The sequence below is a fragment of the Nicotiana tomentosiformis genome, chromosome 11, assembly GCF_000390325.3.
Source record: "Nicotiana tomentosiformis chromosome 11, ASM39032v3, whole genome shotgun sequence".
NCBI classification, from domain to species: Eukaryota; Viridiplantae; Streptophyta; class Magnoliopsida; order Solanales; family Solanaceae; genus Nicotiana; species Nicotiana tomentosiformis.
Genome location: NC_090822.1, coordinates 38,613,148 through 38,640,450, shown reverse-complemented (window position 1 = coordinate 38,640,450; position 27,303 = coordinate 38,613,148). Strand labels below are relative to the sequence as shown.

Sequence of the window (27,303 nt, the reverse complement as noted above, 5' to 3'; positions counted from 1 at the left end):
TCATGAACAACAAGTACAAAGAGGGTTGGACAGTTCAGAAGCTAAAGCAATTAAATAAAACAATGTTTCGTCGAAAGTCGACAAGTGGAAAATGTTATAACATGTACCTTTGGGGTGAGACTAGGGTGATTAACATGATAAGGAGATTATGTTATGATTTATATTAGTCATATGACATCCGTGTGTTATGTTTTGAAGTCAAGCGAGTTGTGGAACAAAAGTCGATGAAAGTCATCACAAGTTACATTCATAAGTTTTACTAAAACTTTGGGTCAAATGTAACTGCGCTTTTCTCCCAATATACTTAGAGTTATAGGGTGTTCCACCCATAATATTAAATATCTATGAGTCTATTTTCCAACTCATTAAACCGTTTGTCAATACGACATTGGAGTAGAAAGATATGAGCATTTGTGCGATACTGCGCAAGCTGCTAGGTGACAAGTAGGTGTGTCACCTACTTGCTTAAATGAAAGCCCAAAAATGGGCCATTTCGGGTCGTCCAAAGAGGCCTTTTAAGGGCCTATTTTCTTCATATATTAGACTTAAAATAGAGCATAATAACCAGACATAAGATCTGCAAAGAATCCTCCCAAAAATTTCCCACAAACCCTAATTGATTTTCTCTCCCTTTCAAGTTCCAATTGGAGGTAAAACCTAGAGTTTGAAGAACCAAGATAAGAGCTGAGTTATCCAACAAATAAGGTGAGTTTACTTCTCTCTTTCATCCAATTTTTCTTCTGTAAATTCATGGTAAGTCGTTCTATACTTGTAAGAACTCACGGGACGGTGATCGGAAGCCGTGAGTTCGAGTTATTCACTTGTAGCGGACTGTTTTGTGGACTGTTTTGTGTTGCTGTTGGGCTGCGTGTTTTACTACTATTTTGTGGAGTTTTGGAGGAGGAAGGGGGTTTATAAACACCATATAAATGTAGGGTGGTTGGCTGGTCGTTCGTCATAACATTTTCGGGTCGTTTGACACTACTACGGTGGTCGTTTTGTGTACGAAGAGATTGGGGTGTGTTGGGCTATTTTGTAGTATTTGATGGTGTATATAGGGCTGGAAAATGATGTATATATGTTGTTATTGTTCTGTTCTTGTATTGTTGGTGTTATCTTGAATTTGGAGGAAGTAAGGATTATAGGGGAGATGCTGCCCGTTTTAATACAAAATAGGTTTGTCGTTCGTTGTGCGATAGTTGTACCTTTCGTAACTTAACGATAGTATTATTATCATTCTTGTAGATTAAGGTGCGAAGAGGTGAGTTCAACTTGGTGATTGGAAAGATTGTGATAAGGTATGTTAAGGCTAAGCCTTCCTTCATTTTGGCATGATCTCGTAGCTACATGTGTTAGTAATGAGACAAAAAGAGAAGTTCATATTCATGAATTTATTCACACTATTCTAGTCTCATAAGTTACAATATTATTCCTTATCGAGACTCTATATTCAATTTTAGTATTGTCTTCTTCCAGTCAAGAGAGCAGCAAGCCTATATATACAGTATTACAGTATTTTCATTACCATCGAGCTATAATCGATGGGCAGGCCCCTATTGGGCAACCTCTGATCAGATGGAAAGTTATATACCGAGCCTACTGTGGCCGAGCGCCTATGAGCGAGCCCAGCATGGTCGAGATACATAGCCTAGTATGGCCGAGCGCCTATGAGCGAGCCTACTATGGTAGAGCAGTTATATATACCGAGCCTTATAAGGCCGTACAATTATTTTACTTACTATATTGAAGGAGTTGAGTCAGTATCAGCAGGTAAGTATATCTCCAGATCATCTTTGACTCCCAGTTACTTCCAGTTATTATATTATCAGTTCAATCACATTCAGGGTGCTAGAATATTCTAATTTCGAGTTAAACTAATTTTCACTACATTCCAAAAGGTGACTGGTGTCACATAAGTGTTATTTCTCTTTGAGGCCTACCATTGCCAAATAAGGCACGAATGGAATGAAACAATTGTTGATGTCCTTTTCATAACTCATTTATTTTAAATCTCATAATCATGAACATTTTCCCTACGTTATCAATGCCTACTAGGCAACTCTATGACTCGTTTGTTAAACCGATGATGTCACCACAACGAATCACCATGTCATCGCTATTGGTGGTGACCTTCATGTCTCTTAGGATATAACCTCCTAAAATGCCGTGCTCAGCACGTAGATTGATTCTTGAATAATTCCAGTGAAATCTCAAACCTCGTTGTTCCTGTTTGTTGCAAATATATCGAGTATTGTAGGTTCAGGCATGTCAAACAAGAATCATCATCCCGTGATCAAATATATGGGATAGGATATTTTATGGTCATATTCAAGATAGCATCTTAGAGAAATTGTTGGAGGTTGCCAAAGGTTTAGTTTGGGTGTTCGGCGTGGAGATTTAGAGTTGAAGAAAGTGAATGGGTTGTTCTCAATATTTTCTGCATGAGGATGCTATGTGAATTGTTAATAAAGGTAAAGTATGTGAAGTCACATTAGGCCTTATGAAATTTTGAAAGGAAATAGGCTAAACTATGAGTATGATGTTTCCCTATTATTGTTCTCCGTGTACCCGGTGCTTCATGTGTCTATGTCTAGTAAGGTAAAGATAAGGTATAATGGGATTGTGAGGAGCAACTATTTGCTATCCTTGTTAAAATAGTCCGGGAGTTGAGATTGTCTCTGTTAATATGTTATGGCGAAGTATGTAAGTCGAGGAGACCACATGGAGGGGCAAAAGTGTTAAGGAAATAAAATGTTCCCACTTGAATGTATAGTTAAATGATTGTGATTTGAAAGGTACTTCTGTGTGTTATGATTTAAATATGTACAGCTCATGTCCAGATACCACTCTTGATAGTATAATGCCTGTAATGATGATATTAGTGACGTTGTTATACATGGTGATGTTTTGTCAAGTTGTGGATGTGTTGTTATGAATTGTTTTGGTGTTACTCTGCCAGGTGGATAGGCCCAGTTACAGGGGAGAATTTAGCAAAATTTTTGGAAATTTAGGGAGTTAGCCAAATTTTGAAACTTCTGGTGTGAGTGAACCAATAGTTGAACCACATTGAATGCTAATGACAGATTTTGACCCTCATTCGAGGATGAATGATCCTAAGCGAGGGAGAATGTAACACCCAAGAAAACTTTTGAAGTATTTAAGTGTAAAGCCCCGTAAATTTCACAAGTGAATTCAAGGTTTCATGGTGCCGGAGTAGGCTTACGTGTTTGAGGATGGTATAAAATCTTTGCGGCAAGCTTGCGAGCCGCGGTTCAGACTTTTTGCATTGAACAATACACCGAAAAGTAAAGGAAAATATTTGGCAGAAAAATGCATTTATACGGTCCATTATGCGACCACAGAACCACTCTGCGGGCCGCATAATGGCCGCAGAAGTGAGCAAGAGAAGGGCCATTCTTGGGGCAATTATGTGATCGATTATGTGACCGCATAACTGTTATGCGGTGCATTATGTGATCGCATAATAGTTATGCGGACCGCATAGTGACCGCATACATAGACCGATTTTTTGATCATTTTGGTCTGTAATTATGCGACCGATATGCGGTCTGCATATCCATTATGCGGTCGCATATGCGACTGCAGAACCTGTTCAGGAGCACCATTTTTGGGTTCTTAAAACCCAACCCTACTTCGTTAAATACACGCAAAGGGTCATTTTTTAGCAAAAAATTCTGATGTTTTAGAGAGAAGGGGGAGTGTTTTAGAGAGAGAGGAAACCCTAGGCCAATTATTCATCAAGTCTTGCTCAAATCTTGGAAGATTAACAAGGAAAACCCACAGGTTCTTCATCTAAGAGGTAAGGTTCCATACCCTAATTTTCAATTTCGAATTTGAGTAGAAGCTGGTTGATTTGGAGTATGATTCATGGGTATGAGATTATTATTTATACATTCATGTACCAATAAGAATTGTGGGAAGATTGTCGAGCTGAAATAAGTAAGGATTGGGTTGTGGAGTGAAGGAAATCTTGTAGAAGAACCTTGTGGTTAAAATTTACACGCCTAGTGTCTGACAAAATGCTCAAATGAGATGAGACCATGAATATCTTCCTAATTATGGTTCAATTTTGTTATGTCTCAAAATAGATCGGGATTGCTAAGAATTCCGGATCACTCTAGAGTTACGGAAGCCCGATTGAGGTATGTTGGCTAAACTTTCTCTCTTGGAATTGAATTTCATAATGTTTCTGTGAGTTTCAAAGTATGAGTTGCGTATTAAAATATGGTGGATTGAATTGTATTTCAAATGAAAGCTAGTATGCCAAATTGTGTAAGAAAATCTTAATATTCTTAAGACTCTTAATTGCTCATATGTGTACATAAAGTCTTGATTGGGAATGTCTTATTGTTGATAACCTATAAAGATGGTTGGAAGTGAAATCAGTAAATTGGGAATATAAAGTGTGGCCAACATGCCAATAGTGAAAGTTATACTTGTGATCAATGGTGCCAATGAAATGAAATCATGTGAGAAAGATTATGTAATGAGCTTTGACTCAACTATTCCAAAATTGACTTCGACAATATAATCAGCTAAAAGTTTATGAACTCAAGTGATGCCCATATGTGGCTGTTTTAGCTAATGCTATGCTTTGTAAGTAATTTTCAATGTGTTTTGCATTCTTACATATTCGTGAGTGGAAATTGTCTATGATTTTAACTTGTACTTCGATTGCCAATCAATTTACTCCATTTATTGGAAAGAAATCGATTGTGTTTAAAAGCCTTCATTACTAATGAATTTAAAGTTGTGATTTCTGAAATATTCTACTTATTGATAATTATGATGATGATCTATGAAAGGGAAGAAATGAAAGTGTGGAATTTGAAATACGGCCATTGCGCCATGAATAAAGAATCATATGTAGGGCCAAGAGAGCCAATGAAATAGTAATGTTGTAAGTGGTTGAAAGGACGGATTAGGTGATATGTGGTGTGAAAGGTTATGATATGTACGTATTTGTACTTTTATTTTCAATGTGTTATGAAACCCTATGGACAGTCTATGAAACGCATAGGTATATTGTGTTAATGAAACGCATAGGTATATTGTGTTATGAAACCCTATGGACGGTCTATGAAATGCATAGTTATATTGTGTTATGAAACCCTATGGACGATCTATAAAACGCATAGGTATATTGTGTTATTAAACCCTATGGGCGGTTTATGAATGCATAGATATATTATGTTGTGAAACTCTATGGACGGTCTATGAACGCATAGGTATATTGTGTTGTGAAACCCTATGGACGGTCTATGAAACGCATAGGTACATTATATTATGAAATCCTTTGGACGGTCTATGAAGGCATAGGTACATTGTGATGTGAAATCCTGTGGACGGTCTATGAACGCATAAGTACATTGTGTTATGAAATCATGTGGACGGTCTATGAATGCATAGGTACATTGTGATATGAAATTATGTGGACGGTCTATGAACGCATAGGTACATTGTGTTATGAAATCCATTGTGATATGAAATCCTGTGGACAGTCTATGAACGCATAGGTACATTGTGTTATGAAGTCCATTGTGATATGAAATCCTATGGACGGTCTATAAAACACATAAGTGTATAATATGTTATGTGAATACTAAGGACGGTCTAATGAGACACATTATTAATGCAGACAATAGGTGCCCCTTTTGTTGTCCTTGTTTGTACAGGTTGTTTCAATTATATTATATTATGTGTTCCACATATAGATCATATGGGCATTCTATTTTGAAAGAAAATATCTAGCCATACATACTAGTGCTATTCGACAGTACTAACGTCCCTTTTGTCGGGGGCGCTGCATCTTTAATAGATGCAGGTGGTTCTAAAGCATGTGGCATTGATCAGTGATAGCAGTACACTCCTTTCAGCCGATTTTGTGAGCCCCACTTCATTTCGGGGTCATGTATCTTTTGTTTCTCATGTACTTTATGGTTGAGGTATAGCGGGGCCTTATTGCTGGCATTTTTATATTACTCTTCAGTTGTACTTAGAGGCTGCGTAGACAGGTTATGGGCAATATTTGATGTTGGGAATTGGATTAGAACTGTTGGTATTTGGCAACATGATTTTCATTAAATCTATAAACTCGTACTATTTTGAAAATATTGAATGGTGTTGTTAATGGGAATGAAATGGAAGCGGTTAATGAAATCTCTTTTGTATTTGATAAATGGAGTACATCTCCTCTTAATTCACGAGTGAATTTGGAGAGAATAAAATCTAACAGGCTTGCTCAGTCGGATTCACTCAATTGAGCGCCGATCGCGCTCCTCAGTTTTGGGGCGTGACATGAATCTATTTGTATCTTGATTACCCATCTAAGAAACAAAAGTACTCTCTCCCCTAGTACCATTGTTGAGCTTTCTGTAGTCCATACAAATTTGCCATCCAGTAATAGTCCTGGTAGGGATCGACTCATTATTCTCATTTTGCACCAGGGTCATCCCACCTTTCTTTGATATGCATTGAAAAGGGGGTCACTCATGTGCTATCAGAGGTAGGGAAAATTATACTCGTATCCAACCGCTTGATCACATCTTTCTTAACTACAACTTTAATGTTTGATGTTCAGCCTTCTTTGATGTTTTATGAAAGGTTTGTATCCCTCTTCTATGGCAGTCTTGCATTCCTTTAATACATGTATAAGATGTTTTACCTACAGATCTAACTAACTAAATAAAATAATAACAGGTTATGTTGAGTTAGTTCCCATGAATGCATAATTGAGATGATTTGGCATTGTCTTTAAATCCAACTGCGGCACTTTTTCAATTGATAGCTTGGTAGGTGGTATCTTTCTAGTAGAAAAATTTTGTGGTTCAAACTTTGGCTCTCTTTTCCAATATTCTTGGCCTTCAAGAGCCAAGGCCCACTACAACAAATATTCATCATCAGCTTCTTCCAAGTCCATAAAACAAGCTTCCAAGGGATTTTCAGGGTGAATAGCTTCTTCATCTTCTGGCATTATCTCATCAACCACCTCCACGAGTGAATAACTCTCGAATTCGGTTAGGCTGCCTCATGGACTTCTAAACATTGAAGGTGATATCTTCATCGTTTAGCCTCATTTTCAACCACCTAATCTCATAATCCATGAGTGATCTCCTATTGGACAAGAAAAGCCTTCCCACAATTATGGGGAAATGCTCGTCTACCGGGTAGTCAAGAATGATGAAATGTGTAGGTAACACACACCCCAACCGGAACAAGTACATCATCTAAAATTCCAAAAGTTCTTTTCACCGTCCGAGCAGTAAGTTGCAGCCAGTGTTTTAAAAGGCGTTTTTGGGGCGGGGCGCACCAAAAACGCCCCGAGGAGATGGTGTGGGGCGAAAGTCTCAAGAGACATACGCCCAGCAATTCGGGGCGTAAGCTCAGGCGTTCGGGGCGTACGTCCGGGCGTTTGAGGCGAATTCTTTAAGTGAGGCGTAAGCCCCAGAGTTCTTTTCAAATTAAAACAAAATATGTTGAATAAGTCCTTCATTTAATACCCAAATTCACAAAATTCAGCTTGATAATTACTCAAAAGTTTTAAAAAGAAACTGAAATGTATTAAATTTAAAAGTCAAGCCCTTTTTTTATTGATTGAAGCCCTAATTCGTGATCTTTTCTAATTTTTTATCGTATCCGCTAGTCTGCTAATATCTCCCAAAGCAACGAATATTCAAAATATTTTTCACAAATACAAAGAGAACTCCATTCTACTTTATAGCAGCAAGTTCAAAGTTCAAATTGCATGTTAGTCATCCTTTTTATTCCTCCATGTAGAAAACTTTTTTCTTTTGGACTCAAGTTACTTGTGCTTCAAAGTAGCATTTAATATATTATTTTGACTAATTTTTTGTGGGGATGGAGCACATATATATATATATATATATTTCACATATTTATAGCTTTCTTTAATTTTTATCTAATTTACATATTTATAAATATTTATTGTAATTATATTATTTTATAGAATATTAAAAATTAAATACATATGGGGCTTGCGCCCCGTACCTCGGGGCTTATGCCTCGCTGAGGCATATGTAAAATGCCTCGCCTTATGTCCACGCCTTTTAAAATATTATTTGCAGCAAAATTGATGTTAGTCTTACTCTGTCAATGCCCAACTTCTTGTAAATAGCCAGAGGCATCAAGTTTATGCTGGCTACGAAATCAGACAATGCCTTAGTGAAAGCATAGCTACTTTTAGTTCAAGGGATTGTGAAACTCCTCGGGTAAGACAATTTTGAATGGCGTGTTTTGTTACCACAACACTACATGTATGAGCCAGTGTCATCATGGCTAAGTTCTGGAAGTCAAGCTTGTTGACGTCAAGTCTTTCATCATCTTTGCATGTCCTGACATCTCTCTAAATGCATCTATTAATGGGATATTCACTTGGATTTTCCTCAAATTTTTCATGAATTTCTTGTACTAAGTATCTTTTGATGCTTTTCCAGTTGTTGGGAGAATGGTGCGGGAGGTCTTTTATTTCCACAAACTTGTGTGTTTTCTTGCTCTGGCACCTTTTCTGCTACTTTCTCTGGAATAGGAAAAGATTCTTTTTCCTTTCCCTTATCAACCTGTGCTTATTGAATTACAACCTCTGTGAGATCATCTATCTCCAACGAAACTAGGACAGGTTGTATGGTATCTTACCTAGTTTGGAAAATCTATTTATCTCTATCTAGATTCCTTCAATTTCTGAGACTTACAACCATAACATGCTTTGAACCTAATCTTTTGGGTTGATTTTGGTGTCAGCGGGTAGTGTATCCTATGGGAAATTGTTCAGAACCATAGATAATTGACCCAATTGTTTTTTGATTCCCTTAATATCATTGTCAGGAGCCACTATCTCTTCTTGCATTTTGCCATTCACCCCAATTATCTGCTGCAACATACCCTTAATTTCTACCATGTTACCATTAAGCAAGTCTGAACAACTATTGTTATTGTTGTTGCTGAGGGTATGTTAACTATTGTTCTTGCTACTGATTGTACCCTGATTTTCTTTGATAATGCACTATTTGACCCTATTGTATTGTAAATCATGTGTTGTTGTTAAAATCTAGTTGTTGATGTGCTGGTCAGAGATGCACTTGTTGATTTAGCTGATCCCAGTGATGCCCACTCTGTCACTAACCACCAAACCTATTCATAAAGTTCATATCTTCTATTTACCCTAGCAGTTCACTTTCACCACTTCATGAGTAAATATACGGCTGACTAATGAAAAGTGCATCTAACCCTTCATTTGTTGTGTCAACTATATGAAGTTGCTTTGTTCCCATCTCATCAATCTTCTTTGTCAAAAGACTCATTTAACTCATCAAAGTAGCAATATTTTTAGCATTTATATTGTTTAGGTTGAGAGCTAGTGATGGGTGAATCTCGCATCATCCAACTTGAGTTCTAGGTCATCTTATCCAAAAGAAGTCGGGCTTCAGTGAACAATTTGCTCAAAAATGCACAACCAACCGAAGCATCAATATTAGCCTTCAAATTATCAACAAGCCCTATGTAAAAAAATTTCCCCAACATCTGATTAGGAATTTTGTGATGTGGATACCTTGCCAACATTCCCATAAATCTTTCTCATGTTTCCTGAAGGGACCCATTACCTTTTGCTTGAATCATAGAATCTCAACAATATGCATTGAGATCTTATTTGGTGGGAGAATATTGCCCAGAAGCTGCTTGACTAGTTCGTCCCAGGTAGTGATGGAATTGATTGGTAGTGATTTATGCTAGGTTTGTGCTTCCCTGGTTACTGAGAATGAAAAAAAAGTAGCATGATTACTTTTGGTATTATATTTTACTACCATTTAGTAAAATAGATTGACAGAAAATTTCTCAGATTCTGTTGTAGGTTTTAATATTTTTTCCCGAGAACAATCCCTTATTTTGCAGCAGATTCTTCATAATGTTCATTATCTAAAAACACTATGTTTGTATTTGCGGGCTTGCAATTGTTGTTGCTAGGTTGACAGGTGTGGGAGGATCCTAGTCATAGAAGGCGATATCCGGTACAATAGGAGCGACAACTATATTAGCAATTTATAGGTTGTTCCTATTTCTCCCGATATTACCAATGTTATGCCATTTCGATCTCACTTTCTAGTTCTTATTGTAGCTACCAGTGGTTGCTTATTCTTTTTATTTACAGGGTTTAGTGCCTCAAATACACTCTCTAGTTACGGAAAAGCTTTGAAGAGTTCGCCAGGTTTTGAGAAGTGTCTAAGCATACACATGTAACACACAAGATTCAAAGAACAATCTAAGTGTAGTTGAAAAAGAAAAGAGTAAAAATGACTCAGTTATAGATAAACACAATCAACCATCCAAATATTGGTACCATTAAAATTCAAGATGAGAAGTTTAGCTACTCATAATAATGCGTAAAAGCACAATACTAGAATTCATTGAAAAATGGAAGGAAGAAGAAACTCATCATCGAATCCTGTTAGCCTTTGCTCCTTGTGTGGTTCTTGCCTCCCCAGTATTGTGTAATACTTCAATAGACATTTTAAAATGTATATATATATATATATATGATCTAGAGTTTTTATAGGTGGTCTCAGCCAATCCCAAATCGGACAGGAAGAAATGGGATGCTCATCCAAAAGGCTCGCGACAAGAGCACTAAGAAATGTGCACCTTTAGTATTTATTTAGCACCCCTCGCGATCCCTCTTGCCCTAGCCTACCTTCAATGTCTATACTGGCTGATGAAATCCAGGGACGCCAAGTGTACTTGCGACGTGAACAAGGCAAATGTCATCTTGCCTTCAACTACATTATATTTTCAACCTAAACTTGCACCAAATCGCTCATTCGTTCCACTTTCATCACACTCACTTCTAACATAATTAAATGTCACGGCCCAAAACCATCATCACTGTGATGGCGCCTAACTTACTTGATAGGCCAGACAATCATAAAACATTTGAGGAAAATAATAACATATATAGAATAAATGAGTCTAAAAGTTGAATAAACATAGGTAAATACCAATAAATACAAAAATTCCCCAGAAACTAGTGACAATGAGTCATGAGCTCTAATGTATGAATACAAGTCCACTAATACAGTATATTTTCTATAACACTAACTATAGTGAAAGATAAAAAGAGACATTAGGGACTGCGACCAGGAAGCAGCTCTACCTCGAGTCCCAACAGCAACAACAATAATTCTCGATACTCAATTGGGTCCCGCACCTGGATCTACATAATTAAATATAGAGTGTAGTATGAGTACAACCGACCCTATGTGCTCAAGAAGTATCATGACTAACATCGGTGATGTCGTGGCGAGAGTGGTCAATTATACTTACTATCAAACTTGTGCAGTTCATGAATATATATGTACACAACAATAGTACCGGAATCAAGGCAAAAGGTACAGGTAAGGCCAATGGTGCACATAGAGACGATATGCACAAGCATCGTAATCAAGCTAACAGTTCAATACATAAAGAAGATATACACGAATAAACAAATCGAGTTACACATATTTGACATATAGAGAAGATATGTACCATGAGTCATTTCACCAATTAAATCACCATATAGAGAAAATATCCATATAATGCATGTATACATTCTGAGGCTAGCATATAGAGAACATACGCAGTAAAAAGCATATATAGATCCAAGGAGCTTGCGTATAGAGAAGAAATAGAAAGTCCAAATATTGATCACTTTCCATAATCCATATGTACATCATCAGGGAAAACCATGAGAGGACGAACCTAGGGGGACGGATCCTTAATCACACACTGCACAAACAACATACATGCCATAATCATAACAACCGCACGGATAGCTCACGTGCTATAAATCCAATCTATCGTATAGAAGGCACATGCAAGACCACATGTACACGAACAACGGTTATCAAAGCATACACTCATAGACTGAAGAAAAAAGCATGCTAAGGTGTATACATGTGCGAAGTGCACAACTTCAACTTAGATTAGGCGGGTACGCCAAATAATAACGAGTATCATGCTCAAACAGGAAATCATACATGGCACCCAGTCTGCACAAAGAATCATAGGAAGTTCACATAGTCATACAAACAATCAAAACATGAATCATAGGAAGCACACAGTTTGAACAAAGAATAATTGAAGCCTAAAGTCTAATCCAATCGAAATTATATATGGCACCCGCATATACGCTCATCACCTCGTATGTATGTCACTTTTCATACATTCCAATTAGCCAAATAACGTCACATCCTAAGGGTTATTCTCTCACAATAAGATTAGGTAAGATATTTACCTCAAACGTGCAAAATCAATTCTTCAATAATACTTTGCCTTGCAAATCGGCCTCATAGCGGCTCGAATATAGTCAAATACAACTCAATAACATCAAACAAATCCATATGAATCAATTTCAAACAATAAAGCTTCGATCTTTAATTAAATCCCCAAAAATTATCCCTGGCCCACATGGTCAAAATCGGAGTCAAGGGGTAGATACGGACTATCTATAACGCCACGAGCGCAAATATGTGTTTGGTTTTCAAATCCATGTCCAAATCACAGCTCAAAACATCAATTTTTACTCTCCTAAGTTGTAGGAAAACCCCCCAAATTTACCTCAAAATTTCTTATTTTAGGTGTTAATAATCCATGTACATTCCTGAAGTAATAACATAAATGGGTAGAAACCACTTACCTAAAAGTCTTGTACGAAACTCCCCTTGCATAATCTCCCCTCTCCATTTCTAGGGTTGAAAATATGAAAGAATGGACTAAGATCCCAAAATACAATACTTAAGTATTATGCCCAGGTAAAGCCTTCGCGAAAGCGCCCCATGCCTCGCGTTGGCTAAGCACAAAATCTGCTTATGTCAAAAGAACACTCCGCGAATGCGACATCATCCCCCGTGAACGTGAAGCTTTTTGCCCATCCTCTTTCGCAAACACGGCAGTATGCAATTCGAACGCGAAGACTCACCTGTCCAGCCACTCCGTAAATGCTACCAGCCTTATGCGAAGGCTTCCTCCAGTTCCAAGCTGCTTCTTTGTGAATGCGGGACCCCTTCCTCAAAGGCAAAGAGAAACTGCCCCCATCTCAAAAGTACACTCCATGATCACAAGACCACCTCCGCGATCATGATGAAGAACCTGACACCAGCAAATATCTACAACACTAAAAATGCTTCGGATGGTCCGAAACTCAGCCAAGCCACCCCGGTCCTTGCCCTATCATATTAACAATCCATAAACATTACCCTGATATATCCAAAGCTTAAAAAAAGTTACAATAACATCACATCTACGAAAGAAAGATCAAATCACAAGTTGAACCTCTTTTAAGTTCAAGAACTTCTGTGCCTCTAACCAAGCATCTGATTCAGGCCTAAACAATCTGGATCGCTACCAAACATCGCACACAAGTTCCATACAACAACACAAACCTATTATCAAGTTCCGGAACAAAAATCAGAATACAATATAATTAAAGTTAATTGCAAGGCCTCGTTAAAAAATTTTTAATGATTGAAGATTTTAAAGTGCGCTAACGGTAATTGGGAATAACATGTTCGAGCATTAAACGAGACCCATAGGATAGAACCATATTACTTTGAAATGAAAAATATATGTTTAAGGTGCGTTGAAACATACTAAGGAGTTTTGTGAATGGCAAGAATTCGTGTGGAACAAGTTAGAAATATTAAGTGGAAAGGATATCTCAATTCGCACAAGATAATAATTCAACCGCATGCTGCTACCAAACTATAACGACTTAGGAGGTTATGTACCTACAAAATTAAATCCCTTTGAGTCTAGTTTATAACTCTTCAAACCATTCGTCATTTGGACACTCCTACAAAAAGTTATGTTCAAATTCCCAAAGGTTGGAAAAATGTGACCGTGCTATAACCCTCGCGAAGCCAGGTCTGTAGCGCGCTAGACCGTTCTATAACTCTCGTGAAGCCAGGTCTGTAGCACGCTAGACCATGCTATATCCCTCGCGAATCTTGGTCTGTAGCTCGCTATAGACCGTTCCTAGCCCGGTCTGTAGCCCGGTCCAGATTTGTTAGGGTCCATTTTTCTAATTTCATAACCCAACCCTAGTTCCTATAAAATGATCTTAAGGTCATTTTGGAGGGATAATCTGATGTTTTTAGACAGGGGAAAGTCCCCTAGAGTGAGAGGAGGAATTCATAAGCCCTTGTTCATTAAATCTTGCTCAAGCCTTGAAATCCAAAAAATAATCCCTCAAGTTCTTCATCTAAGAAGCGAAAATGGAGAAGACTTTCATCATGATCAAGCCTGATGGTGTCCAACGTGGCCTGGTTGGTGAGATAATTGGAAGATTTGAGAAGAAAGGATTCTCTTTGAAAGGCTTGAAGCTCATCACCGTGGATCGTGCCTTTGTTGAAAAGCATTACTCAGACTTGTCTGCTAAGCCTTTCTTTAATGTGCTTGTTGATTATATTATCTCTGGCCCCGTTGTTGCAATGGTCTGGGAAGGTAGGGGTGTAGTTATCACTGGTAGGAAGATCATTGGAGCAACAAACCCATTGGAGTCTTCTCCCGGTACCATCCGTGGTGATTATGCTATTGATATTGGCAGTAACGCTATTCATGGAAGTGATGCAGTTGAGAGTGCAAGGAAGGAAATTCCTCTTTAGTTCCCCGAAGGAGTTGCAGAGTGGCAGAGCAGCCTTCACTCTTAGATCTATGAGTAGAAAAGTTTTATGACTTTATAACTCTATTAATTGGCCTGCCTGTTTTTAGTTGTCACTTATGAATTTTCGATGTCATTTGAGTCTAGAAGTTTGGTGTTTGAGGTTTAAAAAAAATTAGGTAAGGTTCCATACCCTAGTTTTTAATTTCGAATATGGGTAGAAGATGGTTGATTAAGAGTATCATTCTTGGGTTTAAGAGTATTATTTATACATGCATGTACCAATAAGGTTTGTGGGAAGATTTTTGAGCTCAAATGGGTAAAGATTGGGTTGTGAAGTGAAGGAAATCTTATGGAAGAACCTTATAACCAATTTGCACACATAGTGTTTGATAAAATGCTCAAATGAGCTAAAACCATGAATATTTTCTTAATTATGGTTCAATTTTGTTATGTCTCAAACTAGATTGGGATTTCTAGGATTTTCGAAACGTCGTAGTAATTTAAGGAAAGCTCAAAGCGAGGTATACTGGCTAAAATTTCTCTCTTGGAATTGAATTCCATGATGTTCCCGTAAGTTCCAAGTATGGTTGTCTCAAGTTCCTTATTCTATGTTCCGAGTTGTTCCCAATAAATTCGATTGTCCCGAATAAGAAAAGTGATGAGAATTATGTAATCAAAACTTGTCCCAAATGTTCCTATCACATTATGTTACCCTTTGGGAATATGTTCAAGAATGATATGTGAATTAAAATGCTATGTCTTTGAGACGTGTTCCAAATGAAGGTTATGATCCCAAATTGTGTGACAAAATCTCAATATTCCTAAGACTCTTAATTGCTCATATGTGTACCTAAAATATTAATTTGAAAATGTCTTATTGTTGATAATCTATAAAGATGGTTGGAAGTGAAATAAATGAATTGGGGATATAGAGTGTGGCCAACGTGCCAAGAATTTAAATTATGATTGTGGCTACTAGTGCAAATGATTTGCAAGGATGCGATAAAAAATATGAAATGAGCCTCGACTCAATTGTTTAAAAACGATTTCGAAAATAGAGTTGCCTAAAAGCTTTTGAACTCAATTTATGCCCATAAGTGGCTGCTTTAACAAATGCTTTGCTTAATAAATATATCTAGTGTGATTCGAGTTCTTACATACTCATATGTTGAAGTTGTACATTGTCATTTCTGGGGAAGAGTATTGCAAGAATAAATGGCGTATTGATTGTTTTTTATTTTGATGTGTGTTTCTATTGCTGGTTGGTATGCCCCATTCTATGGGAAGAATCTATTTGTGTTTAAAGTTCCTATTACAAATGGATTTGAAGTATATAATTTCTGAAATATTCTATATGTTGGTATTTGATGGTGATCTTTGAAATTGAAAGAGGTGAAAGTGTGGAATATCAAATATGTCCATCGTGCCAGAAATAAAAAAAATCTTGTGAATGGCCAAATGAGCCAAGAAAATATTGTCGTTGTGAATGACTGGAAATACTAATGAGAATTTATACAATGTCAAAGATGTTGAGGTGAGTACAATTGTATTTATGTTACCTCTGTGTGCAAATCAAATCAAAAATATTTTTGGGAGCATCATTAGCAATACCGAGGAAGGGTGGGTCATAAGACCCATACCTAAAACTACACGTGCCGGTGTAGGGGTGGATTGTGATTATTCCCCTTATTTGGGATAAAATTGAAATATTTATGAAATTGTAATTTTATTCCCCTTAATTAGGATGAAACTGGTAATAATTGTTGATTGGAAAAGTCAACCCACACGGCATATGTGGAAAGAAGGCCTAGCTGATCGGGTGGAGATCGGATACCATGTTGCACACATGGTGGTACTACTCTTGGTAATAACTTTCTTTCGCATCACCTGTCAAATCACATTGTTTATGGGGAGATGGCCTAGCCGTTCGGACGTGATCGGACTTCGTGCTAACAAAGAGGTGGTATATCGGTGCTAATGATCTCCCAACCAAAATTGTATATGAAGTTCGTATTTTGAAAAATTATTATGTTTTAACTGGACATTTAGATATTGTTGATTATGACTTGTTGTTTCTATGTGTTGCCTTTTCTTGTATAGGCGTTCTATTTTGAAAGAGAAATTTTAGCTATACATACTAGTGTTATTCGATAGTACTAACGTCCCTTTTGTCGGGGGCACTGCATCTTTAATGGATGCAGGTGATTCTAAAGCAGGCGGCATTGATCAGTGATAGCAGTACATTCTTTTCAACTGATTTGGTGAGCCCCACTTCATTTCGGGGTCATATATCTTTTGTTTCTCATGTACTTGTTTTTGAGGTATAGCCCGGACCTTGTTGCCGGCATTCACATATTACTCTTCTATTGTACTTAGAGGCTCCATAGACAGGTTGTGGGTTGTGGTTGATGTTGAGAATTGAATTAGAAATGTTGGTATTTGGAAATCATGTTTTTCATTAATTCTATAAACTCATAATATTTTGGAAATTATGAATGAAGCTGCTAATGGGAATGAAAAGGAAGTTTTTAATAAAATATTTTCAGTGTTAGATTAATGGAGTATCTCCTCTTTATTCATGGATGAGTTTGGGTAGATGAAAATCTAACAAGCTTGCTCGGCCGGGTTCTCTCGGTTAAGCGTCGGTCGCGCTCCCCGAGTTTGGGGCGTGACAAACTTGGTATCAGAGCCTAAGGTTTTAAAGTGTCCTAGAATGTCTCAGAGCCATGTCTAGTAGAGTCCTTCTTATCGGTGTGTTGTCGACCACATCTATAATGAGGAGGCTACATAGACATTTAGGAATTTCATACTTCTTTGATACGCCAGATCGTGCGATAGAGCTCAAGATAGGAAGCTAAATTCCTCGTCATGTCTCATTTTCCATATGAGTAACCCACAAGTTTGAGGCATCGAGGAGGAAATGAAAGAACCAGTTTCTAGGGGAAATGTCCCTATTCCTATTAATGTCACCACGCCACTAGATCATATGGTGAGATAACCTAAGAAACGAAAGAGGGTTATTTGTACCAATAAGCTGGAATGTTTGATATGAAATAATAGCCACTCGAGTTTATGTTGGATGATTCTTGAAATATGTTATGGCTGTGGATATAGGGGGCACAAGAAGAACAAATGCCCTAGGTTGGATACACCCATCCCAATCTACCCAATGTGCGGGAATAAACATTTGGCGTCATGTTGTGAGTATGCTCAGAAGCGTGTTAGGGGTGGTAGATTTGGGAAATTCCAAAGGTCCATACAATGAGCTATTGTAGAGATTGTTACTCCTGCCATGAAGGCTGGGAGGAAGACTAAGGGGAATGCTTATGATGTATGCAAAAAGGGTAAATATCAGGTAAGTGGGGCGAGTCAATTTAGTGTACCCCATCCTCGTTGTGTGAAGTGTATGAGACGTCATCCGGGGGTGTGTCACTATGGTACTAATGTATGTTTTGGATGTGGAATAGAGGGGCATCAATTAAGGTACTGCCCTGTCAATCTAAAGTCATCAAGTAAGTCACTCCTTAGTACATCATTATGAACACCGCATTATTTTCCTTGTTGTATATGTACATCCATATTGAGGAGGCCTACATAAATATGGTCTTAACCAAAATGTTGAATCACAAAATATTGCATGTACTTACTTTCTGGATGAGACGCATTATTCATGAAGCCACTCTTTCACAAATTCTCTTATTTACAACCTCCTGTGGAATTACGCTCTATAATTATGTCCTTCAAATTGAGTTATAACTCTAGGATTAATACTTCCCACTTGCTTCCCTAAATTCTCAACAAGGGACTATACCTGATGAATTTCTTATAGAATGTTTTGATTCAAATGGATAACATCGGCTCACTTGTGCTTATGCATGGACAGTCATAAAGTTTACTTATGTGGTATCAAATCCAATGTAAAGCAGCCTAGTGTTGAGATCCTTCTTGAGCCAATCTTTTTCTCTCCGGTGTATGTGGCTCCTATGGTTTGAACAATCACTTTGTTCCTTTGTGTATATTATCATGAATCCTTTTCACCGTCTAGTAACATAAGAGCATATCTCAGCACCTATCATATGTGTAGCTGTCAATTGAAAGGGGTAACTTGTCCGCATAAAAGTTTCTGGGAAATTTGAGATTTTCACAAATTCGTCGTATATCTAGTCCTCTCATATAGGATCAACTATTGGCAAAGGTTAAGTTGTGAGAATGATAATAATCTCACAAGTGTTCGACTTCTTTTTCATCCTCATGGGCTTGTTGCATAGATCCCTTGTGCTAGAACCTGTTAAGAGAATAATGCAATTTCATGTATTTTAAAACCCATATCACATTCAGGGTACCAGAATATTCTCATTTCGAGTTAAATTGATTTTTCCTACATTATCAATGCCTACAAGGCAACTCTATGCTTCATTTGTTGAATCGATGATTTTGTCATAATGATTAATCGTGGAAGCACTATTAGTGGCCACCCTTATGTCTCTTAGAATATAACCTCTTAAAATACCCTTTTCGGCATGTTAATGGATTTTGAATAATTCCAGCCCAATCTCAGACCTCGTTGTTCCTATTTATAGTAAGCTATGGGGGTTGAAGGTTCAAACATGTCAAAGAAGCATCATCATCCAGTGATCAAATATAATGGATAGGAAGTTTTCTGGTCATATTCAAGCTAAGCACATCTTAGAGTAAGTGCTGGAGGTCGCCATAGGTTTAGTTTGGGTGTTCGGCGTAGGGGTTTAGAGTTGAAGAAAGTGAACAGGTTATTCTCAAGATTTTCACTATGAATATGTTGGGTGAATTGTTAAGGAAGGTAAAGTATGTGTAGTCACATTAGGCTTTATGAAATCTTGAAGGAAATAGGCCAAGCTATGAGTATGATATTTCCCCTATTATTGTCCACCGTGTACACGGTGTATCATATGTCTATGTCTATTAAAGTAGTTGTAAATCCTTTGTCTATCATTCCGGTGAAAGCTAGTGAAGGTGAAGTTAAAGGATAATTGGATTGTGAGGGGTATCTATTTTCCATCCTTGTTAGATAAGTCCGAGAGTTGAGATTTCCTCCGTTAACAGGTTATGACGAAGTCTGTAAGTCTAGGATGCCACCTTGAGGTCCAAAAGTGTTAAGGAAAAAAAATGTTCTCACTTGAGTGTATAGTCAAATGATTGTGGATCGAAAGGCACTTTATATGTGTTATGATTTAAATATGTGCAGCTCATGTCCAGATATCACTTTTGTTAATATGATGCATGTAATATTGAGATTAATGTTGTTGATATATATTGTGATGCTTTGTGGAGTTGTGGATATGTTGTTAGGACTGGTTTTGGTAATTCTCTAACAGGTAGATAGGCTCGAATACAAAGGAAACTTTGTCGAAAATTTTGAAAAATTTGGGAGTTAGTCAAATTTGGGAGTTTGAGATGTGCGAAAGAGGAGATGTGTTAAATTAAGTGTCTGGGGACGGATTCTACTCCTCATTCGAGGACGAATGATCCTAAGCGGAGGAGAATGTAAGGCCCCGTTAAAAATTTACTGATGATTGAAGATTTTAAAGTGCGCCAACGGTATTTGGGAATAACGTGTTCGAGCATTAAACGAGACCCATGGGATAGAACCACATTATTTTGAAATGAAAAATATATGTTTAAGGTGTGTTGAAACATACTAAGGAGTTTTGTGAATGGCAAGAATTCGTGTGGATCAAGTTGGAAACATTAAGTGGAAAGGATGTCTCAATTCGCACAAGATACTACTTCAAACACATGCTGCTACCAGACTATAGCGACTTTGGAGGTGATCTACCTATAAAATTAAATCTCTTTGAGTCTAGTTTCTAACGCTTCAAACCGTTTATCATTTTGACACTCTTACAAGAAGTTATGTTCAAATTCAGAAAGACTGGAAGAATGTGACTGTGCTATAACCCTCGCGAAGCCAAGTCTGTAGTGTGCTAGACCGTGCTATAACCCTCGCGAAACCAGGTCTGTAGTGCGCTAGACCATGCTATATCGCTCGTGAATCCTGGTCTATAGCTCGCTATAGACCGTGCCTAGCCTGGTCTGTAGCCCGGTCCGGATGTTTTAGGGTCCGTTTTTCTAATTTCATAACCTGACCCTAGTTCCTATAGAACGATATTAGGGTCATTTTGGAGGGATAATCTAATTGTTTTAGAGAGGGGAAAGTTCCCTAGAGTGAGAGGAGTAATTCCTAAGCCCTTGTTTATCAAATCTTGCTCAGGCCTTGAAATCCAACAAGAAATCCCGCAAGTTCTTCATCTAAGAGGTAATGTTCCATACCCTAGTTTTTAATTTCGAATTTGGGTAGAAGATGGTTGATTAAGAGTATCATTCTTGGGTTTAAGAGTATTATTTATACATGCATGTACCAATAAGGTTTGTGGGAAGATTGTTGAGCTCAAATGGGTAAAGATTGGGTTGTGAAGTGAAGGAAGTCTTATGGAAGAACCTTATAACCAATTTGCACACATAGTTTTTGATAAAATGCTCAAATGAGCTGAAGCCACGAATATCTTCCTAACTATGGTTCAATTTTGTTATGTCTCAAACTAGATTGGGATTTCTAGGATTTTCGGAACGTCGTAGTAATTTAAGGAAAGATCAAAGCGAGGTATGTTGGCTAAACTTTCTCTCTTGGTATTGAATTACATGATGTTCCTGTAAGTTCCAAGTATGGTTGTCTCAAGTTCCTTATTCTATGTTCCGAGTTGTTCCCAATAAATTCGATTGTTCTAAATAAGCAAAGTGATGAGAATTGTGTAATCAAAACTTGTCCCGAATGTTCCTATCACATTATGTTATCCTTTGGGAATGTGTTCAAGAATGATATATGTATTAAAATGCTATATCTTTGAGTCGTGTTCCAAATGAAGGTTATGAAGCCAAATTGTGTGAGAAAATCTCAATATTCCTAAGACTCTTAATTGCTCATATGTGTACCTAAAGTCTTGATTTAGAATTGTTAATAATCTATAAAGATGGATGGAAGTGAAATACGTAAACTGGGGATATAAAGTGTGAGAAACGTGCCAAGAATTTAAGTTATGATTGTGGCTAGTAGTGCAAATGATTTGAGAGGATGCGATAAAGAATATGAAATGAGACTCGACTCAATTGTTTATAAACGATTTCGAAAATAGAATTGCCTAAAAGCTTTTGTACTCAATTCATGCCCAAAGTAGCTGCTTTAACTAATGCTTTGCTTTATAAATATATCCAGTGTGATTCGAGTTCTTACATACTCATATGTTGAAGTTGTACATTATTTTTTGGGGGGAAGAGTATTGCAAGAATAAATGGTGTATTGATTGTTTTTTATTTTGATGTGTGTTTCTATTGCTCGTTGGTATGCCCCATTCTTTGGGAAGAAATAATTTGTGTTTAAATTTCCATTACAAATGGATTTGAAGTATATAATTTCTGAAATATTCTATATGTTGGTATTTGATAGTGATCTTTGAAATTGAAAGAGGTGAAAGTGTGGAATATAAAATACGGCTATCGTGCCAGGAATAAAAACAAAATCTTGTGAATGGCCAAATGAGCCAAGGAAATATTGTCGTTGTGAATGACTAGAAATACTAATGAGAATTTATACAATGTCAAAGATGTTGAGGTGAGTACAATTGTATTTATGTTACCTCTATGTCCAAATCAAATCAAAAATATTTTTGGGATCATCATTAGCAAAACCGAGGAAGGGTGGGTCATAAGGCCCACACCTGAAACTACATGTGCCGGTGTAGCGGTGGATTGTGATTATTCCCCTTATTTGGGATGAAATTGAAATATTTGTAAAATTGTGATATTATTTCCCTTAATTGGGATGAAACTGGTAATAATTGTGGATTGAAAAAGTCAACCCACACGGCATATGCGGGAAAATGACCTAGCTGATCGGATAGAAATCGGATGCCATGTTGCGCACATAGTGGTACTACTCTTGGTAACAACTTTCTTTCGCATCACCTGTCAAACCCCATTGTTCGTGGGGAGATGGCCTAGCTGATTGGGTGTGATCGGACTCCGTGCTAACAAAGACGGTGGTATATCGGTGCTAATGATCTCCCAACCAAAATTATATATGAAGTTTGTATTTTGAAAAATTATTATGTTTTAACTGGACATTTGGATATTGTTGATTATGACTTGTTGTTTCCATGTGTTGTCTTTTCTTGTATGGGCATTCTATTTTGAAAGAGGACTTTTAGCTATACATACTAGTATTATTTGACAGCACTAACATCCCTTTTCCCGGGGGAACTGCATCTTTAATGAATGCAAGTAGTTCTACAGCAGGCAGCATTGATCAGTGATAGCAGTACACTCTTTTCAGCGGATTTGGTGAGCCTCACTTCATTTCGGGGTCGTGTATCTTTTGTTTCTCATGTACTGTATTTTGAGGTATAGCCGGGGCCTTGTTGCCCGCATTCACATATTACTCTTCTATTGTACTTAGAGGCTCTGTAGACAGGTTGTGGGTTGTGGTTGATGTTGGGAATTGAACTAGAAATATTGGTATTTGAAAATCCTGTTTTTCATTAATTCTATAAATTCATAATATTTTGAAAATTATGAATGAAGCTGCTAATGGGAATGAAAAGAAAGTTGTTAACAAAATATTTTTAGTGTTTGATTAATGGAGTATCTCCTCTTTATTCATGGATGAGTTTGGGTAGAAGGAAATCTAACAGGCTTGCTCGGCCGGGTTCTCTCGGTTGAGAGCCGGTCGTGCTCCCCTAGTTTGGGGCGTGACATTAACTACAGAACAAATTTAAGAACTCTCCAATACTTTATATGTCCAACTTTCGGAAAATGAGCTCAAAATCTTCTAAGAATCTCGAAATTCAAATCCGAAAATATGACTAAGTGTTCCAATTCACTCCCGAACCCTATGAAAGCCAAATTGCCCATCCCCGAAAGTCACAAATCATCAAATACATGTATGGGAAACATCAAATAGGGGAATGTGGTTCAAAAACTCAAAACGACCGGTCGAGTCGTTACATTCTCCGCCCCTTAAACAAATGTTCGTCCTCTGACGAGTTTAGAAATGTACCTGAACTGCTGAAAAGATGAGAAAATCTGCTCTGCATATATGATTCGGTCTCCCACGTAGCCTCCACGATATATTGGGATTTCCACTGAACCTTCACCAATGCAATATCTTTAGACCTCAACTTCTGAACCACTCTACAAAAATGACCACTTGTTCTTCTTAGTAAGCCAGACTCTCATCTAATTGCACTATGTTGAGTACATGCGACCTATCTTCATGATACCTCTGAAGAATAGAAACATGAAACACCTATAAACCCCTGAAATATTAGGAGGCAAAGCAAGTCTTTAAAAAACCTCGCCAACTCTCTCCAATATGCCAAATGGACCAATAAACCTCAGGCTCAACTCTCCCTTCTTCCCAAACCTCATCACATCCTTCATAGGTGAAACTCAAAGAAGAACCTTCTCACCTTCCATAAATGCCACATCGTGAACCTTCTAGTCACATAAATCTTCTGTCTGGATTGAGCTGTGTAAAGCCTCTCCTGAATCAACTTCATCTTATCCAAAGCATCAAACACCAAATCTGTCCCCAACAACTTAGCCTCCCTAGGGTCAAACCAACAAATAAAACAATGACACCGCCTTCCATATAAGGCCTCATATGGAGCCATTTGGATGCTACACTGGTAGATGTTGTTGTAGGCAAACTCCCCTAAAAGTAGAAACTGATCCCACTGGCTTCCGAAATCAACAACACATTCCCTAAATATATCTTCAATTATCTAATTGGTCCGCAAGGATTACCCATCTATCTAAGGGTGAAACGCAGTGTTGAGTTATGCCCGTGTGGCCAACTCACTCTGAAACGCTCTACAAAAGTGTGATCTAAACTGAGTGACGCGGTCTAAAATAATATAGATAGGTACACATGCAAGCGAGCAATCTATATGATGTAGGTCTGAGCCAACTTTTCTGAAATGTAAGAAGTTATAACCGGAATGAAATGCGCCAACTTGGTAAACAAAACAATAATGACCTAAATGGCATCAAACTTCCTCAAAGACTGTGTCAAACCTACCATAGATTCCATAGTAATACGCTCTCACTTTCACTCGGTATATCAATCTTTTAAAGCAAACCACCCAATTTTTGATGCTCGTACTTGACCTGTTGATAGTTCAAACACCGTGAAACATGCCCAATAATGTATATATGCATCCTCATCCACCAATAATGCTGCTTCAAATCACGATACATCTTCGTAACACCTGGGTTAATAGAATACTGTGAACTGTAAGCCTTCTCAAGAATCAACTCGCTTAAGCCAACAATGTTAGGAACACAAAATCCGACCCTGAATTCACAATACACCATCATTACCAATAGTCACCTCCTTAGCACCACTTTGATGCACCGTATCCATAAAGACAAGCAAATGGAGCATCATACTGGAAAGCCTTAATGCGCTCAAACAAGAACGACAACAACGACACAAGCAAGGACTCTACTAGGCTTAGAAACATCCAATATCACCAATCTATTGGCCAATGCTTGAACATCCATAGCTAAAGGCCTCTCCATAGCTGGAATAAATGCCAAACTCCCCATACTGTGCACCTTTCTACTTAAGGCATCTGCTACCACATTTTCCTTCCCCATATGATACAAGATGGTGATATCATAATCCTTTAACAACTCCAACCACCTCTGATGCCACAAATTCAAATCCTTTTGGTTGAAAAAATGTTTAAGACTCTAATGAAGATAGTGTAAACCTCACATGACACGCCATTTAAGTTATGCCTCCAAATCTTGAGCGTGTGCACAATAGTTGCTAACTCCAATTCATGAACCGCACGATTCTTCTCATGGGGCTTCAACTGGCGTGATGCATAGGCAATTACCTACAGTCTTCCATCAACACACAACCAAGGCCAACGTGTGAAGCATCTCAATAGATATTGTACGTCCCCAATATTGAAGGCAAAACCACACTAGAATTGTTGTCAAAATTGTTTTGAGCTTCTGAAAGCTCTCCTCACACTCGTCAGGCCATCTGAACGGAGAGCCCTTCTGAGCCAACTTGGTCCATGGAGCTATAATAGAAGAGAACCCCTCTAAAAAGCGATGATAGTAGCTAACCAAACCCAAGAAACTCTTAATCTCAAGAGTGGTATAAGGCCTAGGACAACTCTAAACTACCTCAATCTTCTTCATATCCACCTTGATCCTATCACTAGAAACCATGTGGCCAAGAATGCTAGTGAATCCAAAAATTTCATGATATGGAGATAAGCATGATATGGAGATAAGCAATCCATACCCAAGATTACCTCAAAATCCAGAATATCTAATAACAATAGATTCATCCTCGTCTCGTAACCACAAATAGTGACCACACAAGATCGATAAACTCGATCCACAATAATAGAATCTACCACCGATGTGGACGCATAAATAGGAATATCAAGATAATCATGTTGCATATCCAGACAAGAAGAAAAATATGTTGACATATAAGAATAAGTGAAACCAAGGTCAAATAATACCATGTATCCATATGGCACATGGAAACAATACATGTGATCACATCATCTGAAGCAACTACCTGTAGCCTATCCGAGAATGTATAAAAATGGGCATGACCTCAACTTGACTGACCTCCCCTTCTTGGATGACCTAGAATAGACTAGGCTCCACTCATAGATGGTTGCATGGGTGATGTATCTATTGGCGCCGGAATCATGGACTGGGTGCGCTGACGTGGTACACTGCTCAAAATCCTGGGACAATCCCTCTTGAGATGACTCAAGTCTCCACACTAGAAGTAACCCTTCCTCTAGCAAGGTCGTGGCTCTGTGACTGTCCCTAAGGACCCAAAGAACCTTAAACAAATGGAGCACGGTATGAACTCTATGCTGCCAGTGCACTAAAAGACGGCTAGCATGGGCGAGCACTATATGAACCATGGCTGACTGACGATGAACCTAATGGGCTGACTGAACATGCCTAAAAGGACAGCCACTACTGTGATGCCTCTGGCCTCCAGATGAGGCACCACCAAAACTACCGGACCTTTTGGCATCTCGCTCCTCTCTCTCCCATCTACGAGTATGCTCTAAGCGCCTGGAAATCTCCACAACTAATGAAAAGTAGTATCAGTCTCGACCTCTCGGGTACCAAATTTGTGGCCTTCAATGAACCTTCTTATCCTCTCCCTCTCAGTAGGGATCAAGAACATATCTTGACATGCCAGCTCTGTGTACATCATTTCATACTGAGTCACAGTTATACCATCTTGGCATAGATGCTCAAACTCACTGCGCAGCTCATCTCTACGAGTCTGTTGAATAAACTTCTTCACGGAAAAGAACTGAGAACTAAAACCATGTGAGTAGTGTTGCGCCAACTAGCCCACTCAGCTCATAAATCTGTCACCATCTGTAAGCTGGCCCTTGCTAGATGGAAAGTAACGAAATAAACTACGTTTGAGTCCATTAAACCCAAACTACGAAGAATTCGATGACACTTATCAAAAAATCATGTGCATCCTCATAAGGCTCTCCACTAAAGTGGAGAGGATGAAGTCTCTCAAATCACTC

The 27,303-nt window shown here is 38.0% G+C and overlaps 1 protein-coding gene across 1 annotated transcript; it reads left to right on the top strand.

Moving 5' to 3' along the window:
• The first annotated feature begins 14,269 nt into the window (after positions 1 to 14,269).
• Positions 14,270 to 14,788, top strand: LOC104101181 (nucleoside diphosphate kinase 1-like). The gene has a single exon (XM_033657392.2). It carries the CDS (start codon positions 14,283 to 14,285, stop codon positions 14,670 to 14,672), a length of 390 nt encoding a protein of 129 aa, XP_033513283.1. The 5' UTR covers positions 14,270 to 14,282; the 3' UTR covers positions 14,673 to 14,788.
• Positions 14,789 to 27,303: the final 12,515 nt, after the last annotated feature.